The sequence below is a fragment of the Chenopodium album genome, chromosome 15, assembly GCF_948465745.1.
Source record: "Chenopodium album chromosome 15, dcCheAlbu1.1, whole genome shotgun sequence".
Lineage (NCBI taxonomy): Eukaryota > Viridiplantae > Streptophyta > Magnoliopsida > Caryophyllales > Amaranthaceae > Chenopodium > Chenopodium album.
This window is the reverse complement of record NC_137848.1, coordinates 14,138,445-14,163,260: the sequence shown is the minus strand read 5'-3', so window position 1 is coordinate 14,163,260 and position 24,816 is coordinate 14,138,445. Positions and strand designations below refer to the sequence as shown.

At 35.5% G+C, this 24,816-nt stretch overlaps 1 protein-coding gene across 1 annotated transcript; it reads right to left on the bottom strand.

Moving 5' to 3' along the window:
* Positions 1–498: 498 nt before the first annotated feature.
* On the bottom strand, positions 499–13,805 carry LOC145582992 (uncharacterized). Its single transcript, XM_081640084.1, has 14 exons — positions 13,616–13,805; positions 13,412–13,524; positions 13,217–13,313; positions 12,695–12,819; positions 10,998–11,541; positions 10,636–10,821; positions 9,732–10,025; positions 8,762–8,914; positions 8,515–8,669; positions 7,228–7,333; positions 6,229–7,137; positions 4,778–4,865; positions 1,832–2,191; positions 499–1,253 (listed from the first exon to the last, which is right to left on the bottom strand). The coding sequence occupies exons 1-14, from the start codon at positions 13,718–13,720 to the stop codon at positions 1,057–1,059; spliced, it is 3,432 nt and encodes a 1,143-aa protein (XP_081496210.1). The 5' UTR covers positions 13,721–13,805; the 3' UTR covers positions 499–1,056.
* Between the last annotated feature and the right edge of the window lie 11,011 nt (positions 13,806–24,816).

The following is a 24,816-nucleotide window of genomic DNA, read 5'->3' as shown; positions in this document are numbered from 1 at the left end:
TTAAAATATGTTCGATGGATGGCCCTTCTCTAGAGAGAGTATGAAGGGACAAATTTGAACCATCACCCACTAGATATAGTAAGATCTTTGCAGTTCTCATCTATGACTTCCCTCAATAGTTGATCTTCTATATCCAGCAAAATATGAGAAAAACATCACAATCTTTTGTAGATTTAAATTAGCTACATCACCCAAGAAGTTCTTGGGCTTCAAGATGTGTAATTATTCATATTAATTAATATACTCCTTTCGCTCCTTTTTGTTTGTCCCATGTAGAATCTTCAATTTGAAGATGTAGAAATTTCAACTATTCTGCCCGTTTAAATTTTACCAATGGAACACTCTCATTGGTGCCAAAGGTTTAGAACTTAATTAATTGATGAATTTATGAACCAATATCGAAAAATTATTTCTCAACAATCACTCGCTAATTCTTACTAAATCTTCGATTCAAACTCTTCAAAAAGCAATCAATTGTTCAATAAATATGCCAAAAACTTTTCATAATTTGCTACCAACTTGACGAAGCTAGTTGCTATTAATGAAGTTGAAGTTCAACTTACTATGAAAGAGCTGGAGTTGGTTAGTTTCAAGTTTCAACAAAGTTTTAGAATTTGCTGAATTGCCGACATAGAACAATCGTGACTCCCGCATTTACATTTTGTTACGTAGTAGTAGGCTCTTATTTATGTCTTAGGGTGCTCCATCAAGTTCCAAAATCCTGTATCCTTGTATAATTTCTATATTACTATACCATATTCCCATCGTCTTGCTGATTCTATCCTTTCAAAATTTTCACTGAATGCCCGGTTGTGTTGCAGGCTCAACAAAGTTCAAGTAAAGCTCCAAAAGGGATCCTCTATGATTATACACGAAGTTGATGTAAGAATTTCCGAGTTTGTATAGTTAATTTCTCAACCCTGTGGAATGGCTGTTAAAAGGCAGGAGTAAATTCTATGACAGCAAAACTAAAAAGTAGCTTTCTGTACAAAACAAGATTCCTGTGGCCATTGTGGGACAGCCTCAGCAGTAATCTCCAGATTTAGACAGATGGAGCTAGCCTCCAGCTTTGCTAGCAGCCTTCTTTCCTTTCTTTTGCTTCTGCTTCAATTGACTTAAGCCCGCAGCAGTAATCTTTGAGTTTCCAATCATAGCCGCTACCAGTTCAGGGTCAGTACATGCTTTCATGAGCTCCTTCTCTCGGCCAGATGCTTCAGGCATGTAATTAAACAAATTCATCGCAGTTTTTGCAGCTAAAAAAAAAAAAGAGACAGATGTACATCAGATCTTAGAGAGGTGATAAATTCATAATTGATCTAACATATCCTACATTCATCTGATCCAATAAAACTATTTCATCAAGTTCAAAGAAATTCCTGTTAACTAAATCCACTAATGTCAATGAAAAAGTTTGTCCACAACAGCATATATGGTTGAAGGCTTCCATCAAAGAGAAAAAGTTGTGCTATCATATGAAAATCATACAATTTTTCCAAATGGTAGTTTCTGTTCACGTGTTAAAATATCTTTTAGATTCCAAATTACAGTGGCTAGAAAAACACTTACATAGACATATGTCCTAAAACTTCTTTTAACACTACTCCATAAAAGATATTGGTAAATGTACCATATTGTTCACTTTTGTAAGGCAAGTGGAATGAACTGTTTTCACTTAAATTGGCTTCTTAACCTGAAAGGTTTATATAAATTATATAAACCTGAAAGACTTGATCACTTAAATGAGCTGCGCTTTCAGTTACTTAATGGATGTTTAAAGGTGAGCATATCAAATCAATTAGAATAAACAATGGAATGAAGATGGTCTGAATACCTTTTCCTTTCTTTGCTGTGCCGGGAACTATCTTCACTCGGTATTTGTACGTTTGCAATGCATTATATGGACCACAGACAGGCACAGCATATAAAAGAACATCATTCGGTAGTGGGTTACCAGTCAAATAATCCACATCATTAAGCTTCCCTTTTTCTTCTTCACCTATCTCATGTATATCATCCTCCTCCATTGCCAACTCTTCCACCTCAGAAGCAGCAATAGCTGCATCTCCATCAGGATTCTCAAGCTTCCCATTCTTATGGTCACGTGATATACCTTCGGACTGCTCTGGGCATTCACGAGAGAGATGACCAGGTTTCTTACACTTATAGCATAGTTTCAGAACATCTTCTGAGCCTGTAACATAAGAATAAATCAGTCAATTCTTCGTGGATACCTATCTAATCATATATAGTTCACAAACGTAATATGGTAATTAACACCCAGTTGCCTTGTTGCCTTGTCACAGTGGATTTCAAGTTATAAGAGTATTGCAAGAGTGTTATAACTTATAAATAGGCGATTTTTTTTTTTTTTTTTTTTTTTTTTTTTCCCCTATCTTATAAATAGTTCAAAAGAACTCTTATGAATAGTGTGGTGACTTTTTTACCCCTAAAAATGTTTATTTACCAATATACCCATTTATGTCGTATTAACTTTTATGCTTCCCACATTTATTTCTCTTAGCTTCTTTAGTCTTCCTTCCCTTCCAACTTCCATCGCCCAAGTTATTTTTCTTCTAACGTTAGAAGGCAAAACTATTTAACATGATAATAGTCCTCTTCAAGGGGTGGGGGAATAAGCTGGATATAATCCACTTTGTTACTATTTTCATAAAAAAAAGAACACACACATACAAATCCACCGAATTTAATTACCTCATCACCTAATTAGACATTTTTCTTTTGAAACTTTCTTCGTTAACTTTTAGTTGCGACATTTTAACTTTCACGCTTGTCAATACATAATTTCAATGTCTTTTATCTCACATTATAGACATGTAAAAAATCTAAAGATTCGATATTTAAAACATATATATAAATCGAGATGAATCTAATAAGATCCCACATGACTATTTTGCCCAACAAAAAAAGTCAATAAAAATAAAGATCAATTATAAAAAAAATGAAAAATGTATATATATTTTCAAGTGTTGCAACTAAAAGTGACAGATGATAAATCAAGGGTATATATAATCTCCATTGATTATATGCCCACGATTTTTACTATTATGATAAATCAAGGGAGTTACATTTTTGAAAGCCACCACATGATAAGCGGATAAAGAATCTCTCTTTAGAGGTGAATTTAATTGAGGGGCTTGTTAAGGAGAAGAAGAAGAATTTCTTATGGCACAATGATTTAATGGAAATTATGTGGTGCATGTAATTAGAACAAAACTCCCAGATATCCTCACGACTTCACGAGTTGCTTTGTCTCCTAATTTATTGTGGAATAAGGTCAATAACATAGCATTACTATGGGCTAAGGTGGCTTGGGGCCATGGGCTATCAAGAGTTATCTGGCTGATTGGGGAGGTTCCAAAAATAAAAATAAAAAACTGGGTTAATAATAGCCTTGTCCTCATGATTGATATTCCCATTTTTCAACTTTTAATGAAAAAAAAAAAAACTTTTTTTCTTCTCCAAATCTAATAATCTCTTTAGGCACGCACCCAGAATACTTTATAAATAAAGATAGGAAACTGGTCCCATACCTGCTTCATTTGCTCACTAGTAACAACAGCCGATAATCCTAAATAATAACTCCCTCTGTCTGTAATTAGTTGTCACATTTTCCTAAAAACCTTCATAACTAGAGAAGTACGGATACAACATAATTTTACAATTGACCCTATAATAGTATAATAACTATCCTCTCCCTGTTACTAATCAAGCAGTGGTAAGTTAAGAAATGCAATCACAAACAAAAATTATTTTTGGAAATTACAGTTATTTCTAGACATCTAAGAATAGTATATATGACTGAAAAATTTGGGTGGATGGAGTAGTTAATAAGCAAAACTGCTTCATCGTGCTCCTGTGTCGTTTTTCAATGTCATGCTTGGATTTTTCACTTATGGAGGCCCCCAATGACAAGAAGACAAAGTAGTTCACTTTAAAGATTAAACTAAAGGATCAATAATCTAAAGTGGAAGTTTCTAGGGTGAAGATGGATGATTGGTCAGGAACCTTTTCATGTGTGCCTTCTTTTTATAGTCTAATTATACCTCAGCAACTCTGTTTCACTTGAAAGGCTACAGGTTCCACCTAGGTGAGAGCATTTGTTGGTGGCCTTGGTGCTTTGGCACCGGGATAGATTAACGCTATATTTACTAAATTAATTATGCTCCAAAAGCAAAGGCCAATCTGGATACCAGTGAGGCTTACTAGCATGTCATTCTTCATTATCAAGTGTCGCTATCTTCGAACGGAGGTTGTTTGCAGTGCAAGGCGAATCTCCCTCCCCCCCAACACTCTTCCTTTTCATTCTAGATTAGTAGAAGAATAGATTGGTATGGACTGTGGAGTGAAAAGGAAGAAATTGCTGTGGCACAATATTTTTACGGCAATTTTTAGGTATGTGATCAGAACAGAATTTGCGTGTTGTAGTGGGAGCCATCTTATCAAGGCATTTCCTATTGGATAGGGTAAATTATACTTTGTCCTTGTGGCTAAACTGCTATAGCTACATGACACTTCCACGAAATCAAGAGTTACTCCGTCGGGGATCCCAAGGAACTGAATTAAGATGCAAAGGATTCTTCTAATTAATTACTGCATGTGATCCATTTAGTACTCCCTGAATGCTGTTGATGCATACGTTCTCTTCTAATAATGAAATAAAAAATAAACATTTGATTTATTGTAGTATAGTATCAACAGCATTTCAGACAGCTGGGTAACATCTGACACATATAAAATCAAACCGGTAAAGACATACCTCCATGAAGTTCCTTTCCTGTGCTAGTTGCCACATTTTGATCTTGGGCATCATTTTCATTCTTGTCATCCAATGCCTTTCCAGCGGACTGAAATTCCATGAAAAGTGAATATAAGAAAAATAATCAAAGAATATACACTATTATATTTCGTATCAAATATACATTTTTTTCAGGAATCCTTGCCACAAAAGTGCCAAACTCGGAATGTAAATGAAGTGCCAAACTTGTAATTAAATCACGTAATATTGCACAGTTTATAGGTAAAACTGCTAACACTACAAGCGGTTTTACACCAAAATATTACACTATGCCACCGAATAAACAACCTGTGTTTATCAAGGTGATTACCAGTGCTCCCAATAATCTTTACCATGTAACTTGTAAAGAGAAACAAGTGTGCCAAGACTTGAAACCTCAAAAAAAAAAATTGTAGAATTTACCACCCATCTAATGGAAGAATGATATAGTAGTAGTCCAATTCTTTCTATCATTTCTCTCTCCATTTGAAACTAATATGCCATAAGATACCAAGAAGTAATTGGTAATCAATTCAAAATATGGCCTAGAACTAAAACAAAGGGTAACAGATATCAGGCAAGTGAATGATCACTTCTCATCTAGAAGCCATAGATTTGGAACGTAAGACCTCAACCAAAGGGTAAACAAGTGATTATCACAGTAATATCCAAGATCTCCCAGTTTGCAACCAAACGATCAATCAATGTTCTAGTAAAGTAAGATGATTTCTTTCTCAAATCACAGTAATCCGTATAACTTAGTTTAACATCCCAAATTCCCTTTGAGCATCTCAATAAAGATAATTATAGTAGAAAAGGTTTGGTATGATGGGTATCTAAAACACTAAATTGGGAGGGAAAAAACTTAAATTCAAATTTGGATAGGAGGTACCTTCAAGTTGATATATGATATAACTACATTTTAAGATTACAAACAAGTGTCATGATGAAGCCTATGCACAAGTAATCTACTGGTGTAAAAATGATAGCACAAACAGATACGTTCAGTAAAATTTTAAAGCATGACCATCAATAGTGCCTAACATATTAAAGGCAAAAATAGGCTATAACTAGGCACCAAAGAGGGGGAAAAACACAATTCTTACATATAAAGATATATAAACTAAAATAAAACAACAATAAATAGCACTATATCTATCAGAAAAGCAAAAGAGACAGATACTGATAGATCAGTTTGGTTACACAAAAGTCTCATGAACTTCAATCAAAAAGTCACCAATCTGTAAGGCTTTCAAAGATTCACATTTAAGCATCTTTTCTTTTAACTTGAATTAGGTAAGAAATAGCTTGTCAACAAGCGAGCTTCTTCACAAAATGATTAACATACCACACAAATTTAGGGCACAAAGTACAATAGTGTCATATCTACCAATGCAACTACAGAATAATACCGATAAATTTATGCAACTTACTGCAAGTAGAGTCATCCGAATGCTCCTTTCTTCCTCATCCTGGTCTGCATATTTCTCCTTCATCTTTTTGAGCTTACCCCTCTTACCACGAGCAATTTTCCCACCAGCAGCAGATAAATTTTTGTTCTCAGACTTAATGGTTGAAGAATGACCTTCATCTACTTCTCCTTGCACATCAATTGCCTGTTCAACATCAATTTTCTGGCCTTTCTTTAATTTCCTCCTCTCAGCTTTGGATATATGGGGTTTCTCTTTGATAGATACTGTTTTCTCTTGAGTTTTTAATTCTTCAGACTTAGTAAGTTGCAAAGTCTGTTCATAACTTCTACCAGAGACAGCACCAGATCCAAGCTCAAGAGCTCTATCAATGAGATCCTCAAGTTCACCTGAAACAGCAGAATTTTTCTTTCCTTTGGAATCATGTACTGGAGAAGGAGAATTACTCTTAATTCCAGATTCTTCTAGAACTTCTGCTTTGGGATAGGAGATACTGTCATCTTGAGCAGAACTATGGCTCAATGATCCTTCTAAGAGCTCTGAATGAATTTCTGTTGATGAAGTTATGCTCCTATCATTATCTTTCTCTATATTGCCCTCTGTAGCTTCACTATCTGAATCAGAGTCAGATATTTCCACGTTCCCATTTTCTTGGAGAGCATTTGATGCCTCATCCTCACCTCTAACTCGTCTTTCATTTAAATGCAATCCTAAAGAACTTTCATCCACACGGAACAACATACCAAAACCCATTATAAGAGGATGGGGAGGAAGAAAATTCTTCTTTCCACGTATCATGAAACTTCCCACTGTAAGATATTCTCCCGTTGGAGCAGATTTACTGACTTGGTGAGGGTAGACCCACCAAGCACTAGTAACAATTTTTGAGTCCCATGCCTTACTGAGGCAAACCTTTGAAAAAGAGAAGATGATAATGAATCCAAGTTTACATATATAAAGTAATCAGTACATGCAAAAATCTTAACTGATAGATCAACTTACAGTATAACTTCCAGCTTGATTCAATGTCAAGGGGGGGACTGGCTGCTCCGGCTTGTGATTCTTTATTATAGTACTTGAAGCTCCATGCATATCAGCATGCACATACCTGTTCCAAAATTATGATATATTAATGCTCAAATTATCTTAACAGGCAATATCAGTGCAATTAAAGGGGATAAAAATAGCAAAGCATGCTTTTATACACTCAAGAAAGCATTCATCCACACAAATGTACTTTTAGATAAAAATATGGGTTCCAATATTCAAAGACACCAATAAGGTTTTCCCTTCTTTTCATTTGTCTTGAACTATACATCATCACACAAAGGTGTACATGCTTTCTATTGTAGGTTGTCCCAATCAAGTTTACACACATCTAAATTATTTAAGAATGAGACCACATCTACTTTTCCTCACACTTTAATATAAAAATTACTCTCTCTTTAAAATGTTACTCACTGACACTGACACAACTTTTTATTTCTCAGCAGATACGAAAATCATGGTGTATTTGTTTACTTTTTTCTGACTATCCCTTCTCACTAGAAATTAAACACCCCCATGCCCAAGATAACTTCATAGTTGATTAGTTGACTGGCATGGCTTTTAATATAAGTGGTTGAATGTAGATGTAAAACATGGAATTGAAGGGGACAAAATAAAAGTAGGAGTGATTAAAAAGAGGAAAAGTCTTGATTGATGAAGTGAGGAAAAAAAAGAAAAAAAAGGGTAAGATATAACTCATATAAGCCATAATTATTCTCTTAAAAGAAAAAAAAGGATTTCATATGGGAGATCCAAATATCGTAGTGAGAATGTTTACTTTTGGGACAGAGGAATCAACGGTCAAAGTTATCGCTTGCATATCATTTAATTCGGGACACATGAAATTTTTTGTTAAAGACAGCAATAGAAAAACCACTAAGTTCATGCGTAAAATGAGTTTTAGACACAATAATCATGGTTTATTATACATTTATCATGCACAAATGATCTTATTAAGAGTAAGAACAATAGCAAAGCTAAACTAACATGTTTTCCTACCAAAAAAAAAAAAAAAAAAAAAAAAAAAAGCAACAAAGTAAATTGAGTCAGGGAGAAAATAAAAATAATTTAAATATTCTATTGGATGATTTTTTTACGACATTAAGGTCATTGACATTTCACAAATGATCACAAGCCATTCAAGGATGTGAAGGAATTGAGAAAGCAAAAAGTATAACCAGCAGCCAAACTTCTGTCACATTTTGCAATGCAAATCAAGCTAATATTAGAATTAATACTTACAAATCCCCTTTTGACATATAACGCTTAACAATCATCTCATTTTGCTGAGCATCACGTCCACTGATAACCAAATAGTTTTCACTGCTAATGAACCAATTGAATTTCTCAAACCAATGGACTTTACGCATATGAGATATTGTGGCGACTGCTTTTTCCTGATAATCCAGAAATAATAAGATTATAATTAGATACTAAATGAACATTATGATAGAGGACTTGCAACATTAACCATTTTTCAGGTACCTACCTTTGAGAGCTGGAGACGTGTTTTTCTCTCAGCTGCTTTAAAAGCCTTTTCATGAGCAGTAATAGTCTTGTCCTGTTTGTTCTCTTGCTTTTTCTTCATGTCATACCACCGACGAGCATTACCATGCGCTGAGAGGGATAAATCAACTTCTACCTGGAAAAGAGAAAGATGAGAAAAAGAAAAGGGACTTGGTGTTTTAAAAACATACTAGGACCTGGGAAGAAAATACTAACTGAAGTAAATTAGTTTGGTGAAAAGTGATGTCAAAACCAAAAATCAAGAACCAACATGAAACTTAGTACTTGCTTTACATAAGAGTGGCGGATCAATCAATCATCAAAGCCTTAATCCCATAAGTGGGGTGGGCTACATGAACCAAAAGTGATTATTCCGTATAGTCATCCACAAAAATCTTCCTCCTCCATCCCTTGCGGTCAAATGCCAAGAGTGGCAGGTCATTTTGACCAAAAAAGTACGGGGGTCAGGGTTCGAACCTTCAACCTCTAGTTAGAATTGTAAATATTAAATTATTGTGAAAAAACATTTTCTATCCTTCAATAGATACTAAATGAAAAAACATTTTCTATCTATCCGAAAAAACATTTTGTGCGCCTTGGGGGTGCTCCTCAATGCGCCTTGCTGCACTTTAGCTGTGTTTCATCAAAATCGCTTCTGCTAGACCACAAAAAGTGCATGACCCCTAACGCCTTGCGCCTCAGTGCCTAGGCACGCCTTAGGGGCGCTTTTTCAAACACTACTGTCCATATTTAAGCAATAAAAATTCTTTATATCAATCGAACAGCTCAAAAAAAAATATGGAGGGCTGGGACCCTATGACCCTTAACGAAGATCCTCCAAAATCAAAATAAATTTGTACTTCTGTACACAAAACCATCACCCAAATCATTAAAAAAACACGAGATAATTTTGGCATGCAAACAATCTTGAAATATATAGTAACTTATTTTACCTTATCTGCTGGAAGTGTCTTTTCATCATCATCCATCTCATCAAGATTATTGCTCAACAGAAGCGTCATGCAGTTCTTTTCCAAATAGAGCTTGTCAATTAAACCAGCCACTGGATTTCCAGATTTTTTTTCTTGCTTCACCATACGTGCAAGATCTTCCCAATTCATACCATTTGCTAGAGCAACACGGACAGCCAAGATAGCAGCATCAACATCCTCCAAGTTATATTCAATCAATTGTGCCATTCTAACAGAATGCTCGACTTCTTTTCTCAAAGTGACCACACGATTTTCCTACAAAAGTAAGCCAGCAGTTCTTAGCTCCAGCAAACATAGAACAGGTGAATAACATAATCTAAATGACTGGTATGTCAGATTTAATGAGAGAGAAAGAAAAACTAACATAGAGTGTTTTTTAAACTGGACTTCAGAACATAAACAATTGAACATATCAAGTGTCAACTATGCAATAGATGCATAAGTCAGAGAATTTCTCATCTCTATTTCTCTTAAGAGTACTTCATATCTCCTTAAGTATTTTATGCTTAAAAAATTCCACTGATCAAGTTCAAAAACAGGTCATGAGCTGGAAGCAAATAATCAATTATTTTCAGCAGGAAGAAGAAGACCTCCATCCATAAGACTCCACTCATACTTCTTAGAACATAAAACAATATCATATACACAAAATAAGTGAGAAATTCAATGCAAGATTAATAAATCTGATTTCAACCACACCTTCCTGTCCTGCTCTCCTGCAGTTACTATCCTTGGGAACTAAGGGTCTGACTATCCTTAACATGACAAATGAAAAAGGTTTTGAACAATAAGGCTCTCCACATAAAACAAAATCAATATTACCATCTTGTAAGTATAGACAGCATGTACAGAAATAAATATACACCTGATCCATGCGTATTTTATCGAGCTTTTGCATAGCAGATCCTTCTTTTGCTTTTTGCTGCTGCTCAGATCTCTGACTCTCAATCTTACTGTAGAATTCATCCAAAGCTGCATCAAATGTTTCAAACTTCAAACAATCCCGTGATTTGAATTGATTTAGTAAAATAGGGCAATATTCATCATATATCTGCATACAAAAGAACAAAAGAGAAGTAAATGTCACATGTGAATAAATTGTACATTTTAAAAAGATGATAGAAATCCTAAACACTACAAATAAAAATTTAACGAGTTAGTTTTTATCAATAGTAAAAATACAAAAGAGTCAATACATCAACCAAATGAATAAAACTATTGGACCACCTTGCTGGAACTCTCTGGCTTTGAGATAACACAGTCCTTTCCCCCTGGTTTCATTGCTTGCATTAATATGTATCCTTCAGGAACTTTACTTCCATGTATAACATCCTCGAGCCAATCCTCAAACCTGCTCACAGCTTGGCCCAAAATTTCAACTATATCCTCATCCAGCTTGTTATCTTTAGAAATTTTCATGCTTGGTGCCAAACCTGCATCCAATATAATATGTTCAGACAGCTGAGGACCATAACCTAATCCCTCTCCAAGGACTATCTTCAAAGTTCGCTGTTTTGCACGAGAGCCATCATTTCCAGTCTTGTTCGAATCAGGAACTTTTCCACCCTTTTTAGCACTTTTTTTTACTTTTGATGTGTCCAAAACTGTGCTTCCATCATCGGCAGCTTTGATTTCCTCATCTTCACCACCCTGATCATATGAAGCTGCAAGAGCTTCCTTCAGCTTGATGCTGGAGCTTCGTTCAAATTTACGACACGATTCAATTGGGTATCTGTGCCGCGACATGATCGCAAAACCTTTATCATCATCTCTGTTGAATTATTAATAGCTCAGTAGCAGAACAGAGAATCGGTTAAAGGGAAGGGTGTTTTAAGGGGGTGTCATTTATATACAAAATGAGGTCTAAGGTAAAAGGCTGTAGTCTTCAAGCAATCATGATGTATCGACAAAATCAAGAAAAGTCAAGTAATGTTCAATTGCTCATAAGCTATTACTTGAGTCCAGTTATACAAAAATGTCAAATTTTGGAATTCAAAACCTTGACAAGGGGAAGCTATACCCTAAAAATATGTTGCTTTGTTTACAAGTGCACCGAAGAATGAATTATAGTGTTTAAAAATCAGAGTCCTGAACTGGGATGGGCACCACAAATCTTTAAAAATATATAGAAAATTAGAGAGAGAAAACTAACAAGTCAAGAAAACATCCAGAACTGATTAGCATTATCTTTCACCATCTCTTTGAAATAAAGAGATATATCTCCTTTTTTTTTTTTTTTTTGAAGGAAGATATATCTCCTAGTTTAATACGAGTACTTAAATAACAACATAAGATATAATAGCTCATGTTCGAAGAGGTTGTTATGTTTTCTTAAATTTTATCAATTCGATTAGAAATCTCTAGGGACTTCAATAACAATGGTATCCAGTAATGTAATTGCATCACAAAAACCTCCATCAATTATTAAATCAAGCAGGTTACTTGTCGAGTTGTCACTATGGTCCATGCACATATTATAACCTATAACTTTCACGTTAAAGGTAAGCCATTGTGCATAGCGGAGTCACCTTCAATACACAAGGGAAAAAAAAAGGCAATTTATCAACTACGGCAACTGACATAATCATAATCATTGGAGAACATAGTTTGCCAAGAGAACACTCACATTGTCTCAATGAAAAGGTTACAAGAATTTAAAAAGATTTAACATTCTACAACCAAAGATGACACATGAAACATAAGTATTTCCCAACACCATTCATACCCACTAATCAATCTAGTATAAATTTAGTCAGAGGAATGAGTACAGCTTTCAAGATTAGTGGGTTGATTTCTTTCTCTATGATTCTATATTTCACACCGAACTGCACCATTATTTATTCAGATAGGCTTTACTATTTTTTAGATCTCAAAATACCTAAAATATGCAGATACAGATAGTAATGAACACAAGAGTGACTTACCTATGAGACCGAAGAAGAGTTAAGACAGTGTAATCTGGATCAGTAAGAATAATGTTTCCTTGAGCATAAAGCTCCAATATGACGTAGTACGCATGGGCACCCAATCCAAACTGGAAAACAATAATCTGGCAGCACAAAAAAACATAAATAAAAGAGCATATAATCAACCAAAAAACAAGGAGGCAGCGAGGTTTAACCTAATTGTCGATTGAAATTAGTCTTGCACAAATACAGGACACATTAACCTACTTCACTGTATATTCAACAACTTCAATTATAAGCTCAAAACCAAGAAATGCTTGTTTTATCTATCTCGGCGAAAAACTTAGGATCAATCAAACTGAAAAAAATCCATTCAAACACAATTACATACATAAACCCTATCATACCCTATCAATTATAAGCTCAAAATCAAGAAATGCTTGTTTTATCTATCTCGACGAAAAACTTAGAATTACTCAAACTGAAAACAATCCATTCAAACACAATCACATACATAAATGAAGCAACAAAACACCTTACCCTATCATACCCAAGCTGCCTGACATCTTCAAGCCTTTTAGTACGAATATGCTTCCTCAATTTTAGAGTAAACCCAGATGGTGTATTACTCTTATCCCTACAAAAATCCAATTGGGCAAAAAAAATATGTCAATAAAAATGGGGCAAAACCCTCATAAAACCAAAAACTCAATCACGAGGCGGTGTTCATATTACCGGACATATTCAGTTGTATGCAACCTAACACCACTTTCAATCAACAACAAAACCTTCTCACTCTCCCCAGATTCTGTAATTCCACTACTATTCATCAACTTGAACATGTAAGTCTGCAATTGAAAAATACAAGCAAATTCTTGATGAAACTAACATATTGAAGAACAGTGAATTGAAATTGATTTGGGAATGAAGAAAGATTACCTTAGGAGAGATGTCGTAGACATTGGAACATCGCATACCAATCAAGTTTCGAAGGCATTTCACTTCGGCGGCCACATCGGCCGTGTTCATACGTACCTTCACCATTTTTCTCTCTCCTCTGCTACTCAGATGTTACAGTGGTGCGAAAAGAAGACAGGTTTTCCGGTAATGAGTATGTGTGTGATTGTCCCAATAGCGCGGAAAATACTTAACTTTTTCAAGAGGGTGAGGGAACAAAGTCGTAATTAAATGACGTGATTTTGCACTTTTTGTCCATATGGACACATGGTATCGATTGTGGCTTAGGGGCCGTTTGGTTCGCACGGGATAATCGGAATGATATGAATAAATAGAATGGAATGAAAATACCTTATTTTTGCTTTGTTGTTTGTTTTAAAAACAAAGGAACAAAGGAAAACAATCCCACCACCACACCACAACCACCACACAACCACACATTTCGTTAATTTTCCACCTTTTCCAGCCACCAAACCCCTCGCCGGCACTTTCCCGCCCCTCGCCGGCCTTCCCCCGCGCCTCACTGGCCATAATGAGGCTCATCCCTCCTCGAAAAACCTCCCTTATCAAGAAAAACCCTAAAAACTCTTCTCCCTCCCCGTAAAACCCATCGGCCAGCCATCCCCTACCCTCGAAACCCTAGCCACCCTACCTTCGAGGGTGGTGGGAGAGGCGGCTGACGGTTTTAAGGTGAGGGAGAAGCGTTTGTAGGGTTTTACGGGGGGTTGTGGGATGTTTTACGGGGGAGGGGCAGATTTGGGGGGCAAGTGGAAGGGCGGCGACGGGCAAGGGAGGGGCGGAGGCGGTGCAGCGACTGTCTGGGGAGGAGCGGCAGTGCGGTGGGTGATTTTCCGGTGTCAGCAGTTGCCGTTGTCGGTGGTGTATGTAGGTAGGAAGGTGGTGATGTGGTGGTATGGTGGTGGCTAGGGAATGGGAATGGAAATACCTAGGGGGGTGGGGAATGAACTTAGAAGGATTTGGGGGAATGAAGAGGGTAAAGGGAATGGGAGAAATGGTCTAACAAACAACAACAAAGGGAATGAGGGCAGTTGATTCCCATCCCCTTTGATGATTAACCCCAACCAAACGACCCCTTAGTAGTTTTAGGGTTAAATCGCTACATGTGTTTAAGCGTTTAACCTGATTTCCGATGTACCTTCACCATTTTTCTCTCTCCTTTGCTACTCAGATGTTACAGTGGTGCGAAGAGAAGACAGGGTTTTCCGGTAATGACTAATGAGTATGTGTGTGATGGTGTCATAAGAGCGCGGAAAATACTTAATTTTTTTAAGGGGTGAGGGGAACAAAGTCGTAATTAAATGACGTGATTTTGCCAATTAGTATTAGGTACTACTGGAGTACCATGCTCATGGTACTCCAACATATTAAATGAAATAACATATCTTTAAAACAAAATAACATAAAAAGCTGTGAGAGTATATAAATGAATATAAACCTAAAATAAGCAAAATTTCAATTTCATTTCTCTCTCCACTTTCTCTCTCCCCACCTTTTCTCTCTCTAATTTCTCAACCCACCATTTTAACATAATCAAATCCTTCATTCTTCTCAACAAAAACCACAAAATTTCTTTTGATTATTATTTTAACCACTCAAAGAAGCACAAAATTGCTCAATCAAAGTTGAAAATCAATTTCACTACATAAAAAATGGTTTATATTCATGAAAAATATAAAGAAACGACAATCATGAACAAGAATGAGCAAAACAAAGTAAGTACTCCCTCCGTGTTTTTTTAAGCATTACACTTACCAAATCCGGCCGTGTTTTAATAAGTGTTACACTTCCTTTTTTGGCAAAAAACTATATTAAAATATTATATCTCTCTCCTCTTATGGTCCCCACCCAAACCCACAACTACTTTTTTTATTATATATCTCCTCTCACATTCATTACTTTCCAATAAACTATTAACCCCACTATTTTTCTTTTACAATTTTTTGATGCTCCATCTACCCCACTTACCTCTTATTTTATTTAAGTCAATTAAATTGCCTAAAACTATGTGCCGGTCAAATTGTAACACTTAAAAAAACACGGAGGGAGTATATTTAATTTGTTTTGTTTTTAATTTAATTAATTAAAAATGATACTGCTAATTTGAACTAAATATGTTAATTTGATTTGATTCAATCGAATCTATGTTATTTTTGAATTTTCCAAAACGTTGTATTATTTTATGAAAACTTTATGTTATTTTACTAATTAAAATACTATGTAGTTTTGCTAAAACATTATGTTATTTTACGCAAATCTTGTGTTGTTGTTTGCTAAAATAACCTTATGTTATTTTCCTAAAACATTGTGTTACTTTACATAAACCATGTGTTATTTTGATAAATTATAGTGTTATTTTGTGGAGACCTCAGCCCGTGTTATTTTACTATAAACTTGTGTTATTTCACACAAACCTTGTGTTATTTCACTGAAATCATTTGTTATTTTGCTAAAAGATTACTGTGTTATCTTACTTGAACTTTCTGTTATTTTGCTTCAACTTTTTGTCATTTTCAAATGTATGTTATTTTTACAGAACAATATGTTAATATCCCTCTCCGAAAAAATGAGCTCAATTAATTTTCAAGTAAATTAATTTCCACGTAAAATTTCTTCTGAAAATTCTCATAAATTTGTTCGATTCTTTTTCTCTTCTTTAAATAAAATCATCTTCATTCAAATTGCTAACACTCAATTTGATTTTTAGGGTTTTAATTTTTCTGATTTTGGTAATTTGAACAATTAGGTCTTCAATTCAAAAAATTTCTTAAAATAGAGTGATTATATGAAGAATTTTTTTAAAAAAAGTAAGATAAAGAGAAGAGCAGGAGAACAAAAATAGAGGAAGGATTTTTTTAATTAAAAAGCTAATATTTGACCCCCTGGAGTACCATGCTATGTTTATCCATATGGATATATGGTATCATTTGTGGTTTAGTAGTTTTAGGGTTAAATCGCTACATGTGTTTAAGCGTTTTACCTAATTTTCGATCTAAATTGTGAATTACTGTTTTCTATTAACTCGATTCAATAGTAATCATCTATACTAATCTATTAAAAGGCGTTATTAAGAATGTCTTTGTGCCACGTAAACCACGTCATGTCACCTACGAGTTGTTTGGTTGACAACATAAAATGAGGGAAGTGGAAATTCATGGGATTTGAGAAATTGAGGAGTTATTTGGTTGACACAAAAAAAAGCAAAAATGGGGGAAGTGGAAATTCATGGGAATTTCAACTTCCCACAAAACAAGGGAAGTGAAGGGAAGTGAATTACCTAGCCCCCCTAGGTCAATCAAAATTCATGGGATTTCTAAATTCCCACATTGCCAACCAAACAAATTTAGGAAATTCCTAGGAATTTCATGAAGGAAATAACTTCCCATGAAATGCAATTTCCTATGGGAATTTAATTCCCATGTCAACCAAACAAGGCCTTTATGTTGTCAACCAAACAACTCCTAATTAAATCGAGTTATCATCTGGTTTTATGTAAGTTTCGAATTTGGTGAATGACAAATCCAATTAACAATGATAAGTCAAATAAGATCAGGTTACGGGTCAGTATGGATCAAGTCAATAATGTATTATGTTGATTTTATTGGTTTTGGGTTTTCATTGGGTTAGTTGCTAGTTCGGGTTCTTTTTTTTTTTTTTTTTTTAAGAATAGTAAAAAAAAATCATTAATAAATTCATAAGACATCTACAAAAGAGATTTGACTTTAACAAATAAATTTAACGATCTTTTGTAATCGTGAGGTGTTTTTCTTCTGATTCATCTGATTGTATTCGAAAGCTTAACTACATTAGGTCATATAAATATATAAGGTTAAGGGGATTCAAACACCCAACCACTTATAACAAATTAAGTTGGTTATTTAACCATCTTAGCCCATTATCAAGCATGTTATAAAAATGAAAAAGAAATGTACATAAGTGTAAACCACGCACATGATTTAATTTCTAAAAAAAAAAAAACATTCAACAATATCAATTTTAGATTTTAATCCTAAAAAAAAATCCCCCAACTACACAATAACAAAAGTAGCAACCCGAGACAACGTCCGGGCTACTAACTTGTTAGATCTAATATCACGGATTCATACCTAAGACAATTCTCCCCCGAAAAGAGGAGAAAAACCTCGTCTTTCGAAAGAGGTCGAAAAACTCTTATCTTTCGAAGGAGACCCTTTCTTTCGAAGGAGGTAAAAAAAACATTTTCTTTCGAGGGAGAAAAGTTCTTCCCAAAAAGAGGAAGCATTATTATAAACCTAAAAAAAAAACTTTTAAGTAAATAAGGATTGAGGCTTTCCACCGGTTAAACCTGATAGGTTAGAAGCCCGATCCCTTTAAAAAAACAACAGTGGAGGCTAGGGTTTAGTAGAGAGGAAGAAGGAGAGGAGAGAGTAATGGACGAAGTGCTAAGGTTAAATCCTTATTTCTTCTATATATATATATATATATATATATATATATAGGGAATGAATCATGTGAAAACAACCTTTAAACTGAAAACATAAGATCTTGATCGTAGATTTTAATCTACCACGTATTCATCAAATTTTACGGTGGGGTTTATTTTCTGTCAATTACCCACAAAAGTCTTTACTTTCTCTCTCCTCCATTTTCATGCGTTATTTTCTCTCTCCTCTCTTTTCTCTTTCCTAATTTCTCGATTCTTCTTCTAATTTCATGCTACTTCAAATCACAATAATGTAATAGCTTTGATTCTTCATCAAATTCGTTATCATTATCGTCTACGATCTAGTATCAAGTAAGTAAATCGATTTTGATTTCTCTAATTAGATCATTTTTACGTTATCTGATTAATTTTCTTTATTTTAGCGTGAATTTATTTTCAAATTAATTTCTTCATATTGTTGTTTTTGAGCTATAATGTTATTTCGTGGTTCTATATTTATGTTTAATTTTGTATTTTCTAAGTTTTTTTTTTAAAATCAAACTAATTTTCCGATTCGAATTTTCTGAGTTTCGATTTTAATTTCAGTTTGTGGCTTGTTCCATTTGAATTTCACGATTCTAATTTTGTATTTGTTGCCATTATTATTATGATCTTAAGCGATGAAGAGAAAACGAAGGTTTTGTTGAGGTTGTGGCTTGTTGGATATGAATTCCAGTGTATATATATTGCATATTGTTTGGGTTTGTGTTAACTGTTGAGTATAGGAGGAGGAGAGAGATTAGCGGGCCTAGTTTTGGGTAAATATGTTCAAATTCAACTTAATTTCTTCGTATAACATCCTATGAGATTCATTGGTGTAATTTATCTTATTTTGTGTAAATTAGGTTTTTAATTAGATTTTAGCTTAATTTTAGTTTGAGATCTTGCTACTATGATGTGTTGCTGTTGCTTTAGGCTGTAATGGCCAGAAAAATTTGTGTGTTGTTAAACATCGCTCCCATTTTACAAGGGAACACTCGCATTTTTTAAAGCAAATTCCATTTTTACCCCTAGCATATAAATACGGAATTTTCACTCAACGACTCACATTTTCACTCTCTAAACTCATTCACTCTCATTTTATCTCTCTAACTCTCTAAAAATTTTAAAAATTAAAATCTGAATTTTTTTTTAAAAAAAAAAATCAAACAAAACAAAACCACCTTCATCAACAACTACCTACAACCACCTACGCAAAGGGATGACTGATCCGCGGCGCATAAGGGTGACTTACCGAGGAAGGAACTTGCCCGGCAGTGAAGGTGTTGGTGGCGGCGGCGAGCAGGTAATTTTTTAAAAAAATAAATAAATAAAATCGGAACCCACAACATCTGCCCAGATTTTCTAGACAAACCTGGGAGGATCCTCCTAGGTTTTTCCGAAAATTTTAGGCGGAAGTTGGGATCCGCCTAAAATTTCCGGAAAAACCTAGGAGGATCCGGAAATTTCTAGTGGATCCTCCCAGGTTTGTCCGGAAAATCTGGGCGAAAGCCTGGGTTTTCCGATTATTTTTTTTTAATTTTTGTTTGTGAATAATATTATTTTAAATTATGATTATGGTTAAAAATATATGATTAGTATTATTTTTATTTTTATTATTGTTATTATTAGAGTGGTTATTATTATTATTGTTATTTTGATTATTGTTGTTTTTTTTTTTTTTGGATTTTGTTTTTGTTGTTGTTATTATTATGGTTATTGTTATTATTAGTACTATTATTATTTTTATTTTTATTATTATTATTGTTACTATTAGTTGATATTAGTGTTGTTATTATTATTATTGTTATTATGATTATAGTTGTTGTTGTTATTTTTTTTATTTTTTTATTTTTGTTGTTGTTGTTGTTGTTGTTGTTATTATGATTATTGTTATTATTAGTACAATTATTATTATTATTATTATTAGTATGATTTTTGTTATTTTTATTATTATTGTTGTTATTATTAGTTTATATTAGTGTTATTATTATTATTATTATTATTATTATTAGTAGTAGTAGTAGTAATAGTAATAGTAGTATTATGTTATTGCTAATGTGTTAGTATGATTTTTGTGATTATGGTTATTGTTGTTGTTATTATGATTATTTTTATTGTTGTTTTTGTTGTTATGGTTAAAAAACATGATTAGTATGATTATTGTAATTTTCATTATTGTTGTTTTTTTGGGATATCGTTGATGTTGATGTTGTTGTTATTATTATTATTATTATTATTATTATTATTATTATTGTAATTGTTATTATTAGTTGATATTAGTACATTGGAAAATATGTGTTTTGTTATTATAATTATTTTTGGTGATAGTGTTTGTATGACTATTTATTTAAATATGAATATTTATTTTCCAACTTTAATGAAATAGCATTTTTTTTGTAATTATTACTAATATTTGATTTTGTACTTATTTAATGTAGATCGAGGGTTATGGTGCTCCTCATGCAATATCACGACGTTTGAATACGTTTGTTAGGAGATAGACATCTCGTTTAGTAATGACCGGGTCACCGCTTCAGCACGAGTAGCAACATGGGTCTCATAGTGGTTGGTCTGGAGACCATCAGTCAGACAGTAGCCGATCCATGTATTCTCCAGGTGGACTACCTACATCTGATGAGGAGGACGAAGACTTGGTTAGTCATGCCGGTGATCGGGATGAAGAATCGGACCCTCAGGATTATCTTATGGTATATAGGGGTCAGCATGGGAGATTTGTTGGTGGTCAATCGAGTCAGCCTACTACCAGCTCTGCAGAGACATGGTTAGTGCAGCAGCCGATGCCAGGTGGTCCCAAGGATGGGACTGTTATCCCTAGTTTTGGTGGTCACATGGCGTCATATATATGGGTCGAGCAGGAGCGAAATGTTTTGCGGTGTTTGAGTAGGTCAAAGTTATGTTCTGAATTGGATCAGTGGCGAGGTCGTCAATCAGTGGAGAATCTTGAATTGATTGATGGCCGTTAGTTGTCTCACTTGCCCGGGCTGATGTTTAAAAAACTTGATTGGCCGTTAATTTCTGCTTTTGTTGAGAGATGGCAGCCAGATACAAACACATTTCATATGCCATTTGGGGAGATCACGATCATGTTGCACGATGTGCACAACATTCTTGGGCTACGTGTCGATGGTAAGATGGTTACCACTACGTCTAGCAGGGACGTCTTACGGGACGCGTGCTCGGTTATCATGGATATGACTCCGGATGAGTTGACTGAGATTTGCGGCACCAAGACGATTTGGCAGGGTTGTGGGTTGTTGACTAATAAGATTTTTGACTCGACGTTGGAGGCTCAGAGGCACTTTAGTGTCCATTATACTGCGTACTTGTGGTTACTTCTTCGAGGTACACTATTTTTAGACAAAAGTGGTAACCGTACACATCCTTCCTTCCTCCACGAGCTATGTGTTAGAGATACCCCTATTAATGAGTACTCTTGGGGTGCAGCTGCTCTAGCGTACTTGTACCGACAATTGGGTACGGCCTTACGGAAAGATGCTGATTCAATCGCTGGTTGTCTCATGCTTTTGCAAGCTTGGATTTACGAGTACTTTCCGTGCTTTCGGCCTCAGCAGGGTACCTTGACGAGGGACCTTAATATCCCTCGTGCATCTGCTTGGGATGTTGGATGGGGATGTCCTAGTAAAAACTTGGAGCGCCTATTATCTTTTCGTACTAGACTTGATGCGCTGACTGACCTTGAGGTGAACTGGCTACCGTACGGAGTTGATCCTGCACTAGGAGTGCCCTCCACTTTATTCATTGGCTGTATCCAGTACCGTAACATCATTGAGCCGTACATGCCTGATAGAGTGGTTTGACATCTTGGGTTTGTGCAAGGCATTCCACGTGACATTATCAGGCCAGAGAAGGCCAAGAGGCCGACTAACTTGAAGATGTACCGGGTAGACTTCCCGACTGAGATGACATATGTTGTGGAAGAGGTTTGTCCCTGGGGTATCTTTTAGTTTAGTTTTAGGTGCCCTCACCAGACTTAGTGCTGGAGCTCCTACTGTTGCACTTGGTTACATGCAGTGGTTGTATAGGTTTTCTCACCTTCAGGTATCTCCAGGTCCAGAAGTTACAAGCAACCTACCAAAGCGGACTAACACTGATTATGTAAGTTTTTGTGTTTATTATACTATTAAGAATGACTTCTAATAATTGTTGTTTATATAATATGTTGTTGTCTGATTTGCAGTAGATGAGTCGGTCCATGGAGATTCACCAAAGAGCACTGGTTGAGTATCCTCACATGTTGCGTGAAACTAGGACAATGATTGAGCAACTTGTATTTTATTGGAAGTAAAAAATGGGGCTATAGATTGCTTTTTAGTCGTGTTAGTGGTTTTTATTACTTGTTTGAACTGCTTTATATTTCTTTTTTATTCGTCTTGTAATGTAAGAACTGGACACTTTAATTTTTTTATTTTGTCGCATGTAATGTAAGATCTTAACTAACTTAGTGAAAGTACATTAAAAGTCACATTTAAAATTAAACATATCTACAATTGTTCAAACTTAGTGAAAGTACATTACAAACTACCTAACTAATGCATCTCACGTGTTCCTTCTACCTTCATATTGTTGATCCCATCCATCAACACTAGCCTCGTGGTGCTCAGTCCACCAACTTGCGATTGGTGGGAGAGGTGAATTAGGTGCAAGGTCAAGACGGATAAAATGTGGTCCACCAATTGTAGCATTCACGAACTCTCGACTTGGTGTCCAGACCCCGTTTCGTGCCCTCAGCGGTAACACTGTGATGCCGGGTAGTAGCAAGTTGGTACTAGGCCTACACCGAGACAAATCACCCTTGCGTTGAACCAAGTAGCAATAGGAAATAAATCTTGAATTGTTACCATTCAATGCAGCTCCCCAACGGCCCCACCATCCCATCGAATACGCTCTATGTTCATCCATAGTCGTCCAATCCCGTAAATCCGTTCGTACAACTCAGGATGACCGACGATCTCATTCGCTATTGTTTCCCGAGCGTTAAACCATTGCGCCTGATCACCAAAGAAGAAGTCGGCCACACAACGAAAGCCACAGTTCCCATCACCGATGACATCCTTCCAAGATGTGATGTACGGCAACATCGGGCCCAGAAGCTGGTGCAAATACCTGCACTGACTAATGTCACACGGATCTGCTACACATAATTAAAAGTCAATTATTAGTAAAGCTATAAGATGAAATACATTTAATTTTTAAAACAATATTTGTTTACTATTACCTGTTTCTTGGTCACCACCACGTTGACTGTATTGACGGTTCACATGCTCGAAATTACTTTGATCACGCCTGGTGTCATTGTTCCTCGTCGACCACGAACGTTGAGGTTCACATGTGGTTCTTCAAGGTGTGTATGATCCGAATGCAACTCCTCTTCAATGATGCGAGATACATTTCAACGTACAGCAGGATCACTTTCCATGACTTCATCAACCAGGGAACGAAAATGTGCAGCCTCCTCGGTCGAATCGTTAACCAATTCTGGAATGTTAACACCATCACCAATAACCAAAGTCTTCCAGAAAGAATGAATTTGGCTGGTATACAAGTCTTTCTGTGCAAATAGCGAATCATGTATCTGGCAAGCACATGGTACACCATGGGTCACACGCATAGTACATCCACAATGTTCATAAACCTGGTAACTCAAATCTTGCATCCTTTTCGTCTCCTCATGAAGTACTTTCAAGCAATGTTAAGACACTTTGCCATTTATACGTGACAGTGGCAATTGTCTGTACATCTCACCAATTTTAGATCTTGATGCCTCCAAAGCATTACGAATTTCAATGATTCGATTACCGATATGACAATGGACTCGGGCCCATACAATATCCAAAGAACCTGCCATTGATTTAGATTAGTAAAAACATTATAATTTTTTTATTATAATTACAATTACGAAATAAAGACAAAAACTAATATAGTAAAACAACTAACCTGTGGATGATTCAAACCACGTCTTCATTGCTGAATGTTGGCTCTCAACACTATAGTTGCTGGTGTTACCAAAGTGAAGAATTTGGTTCGTCCAATATGTCACAAATTTGGTTTTATGACAAAGCCATGTTCCCTCAACATACTCAATCACTGCTGGATAACTTGCCCACCTTGCTTTCATGGTAGCTAAAGCATAATCATACTCCGCCTTGGTTGTTGCATCCATGATACGTTTCCATTTGCCGTTTTTAAAACTGCTACCAATCTTCTTGTTTTTGAACATCTTCGTCACCCTAGCCTCCACATCTTTGTTAATGTGCCATCGACAGAGTAAATGCGACGTCCCTGGAAACACTTTTCTCAAAGCCGCACATAGCCCAAGTTCACGGTCTGACAAAAATACCGATGGCTCTTTATCAAACCTAATCAACTCCTTTAATCTCTGCGACACCCATCGATAGCTAGCCATGCACTCGTTGCGCATGAAAACATAACCAACTAGAAAATTCTGGTTTGTCGGTGTCACACCTACTATCTCAAAGAACGGTATCCCATATCGATTGGTTTTGTAAGTAGAATCCATACCTATTACATGAGGGTATGTGCGGAGTATGTTGACCGTGATCGGGTGCACCATAAATGCATGTTGCAGAACGTCAAGATCATCGGCCATGACCCAGTAAATGTACTTACTCTCTCTCGCCAAATGAAGAAATTGCTGAGCAACTCCTCTTCCTTCAGACAT

Excerpts from the sequence above, each read along its gene's own strand:
- LOC145582992 (XM_081640084.1), bottom strand. The coding sequence starts at position 13,720 with ATGGTGAAGGTACGTATGAACACGGCCGATGTGGCCGCCGAAGTGAAA. Across the intron at positions 10,026-10,635 it reads ATAAAATACGCATGGATCAG|GAAAATCGTGTGGTCACTTT; the intron begins GTGTATATTTAT and ends TTACTTTTGTAG. Across the intron at positions 8,670-8,761 it reads CACGTCTCCAGCTCTCAAAG|GAAAAAGCAGTCGCCACAAT; the intron begins GTAGGTACCTGA and ends CTGGATTATCAG.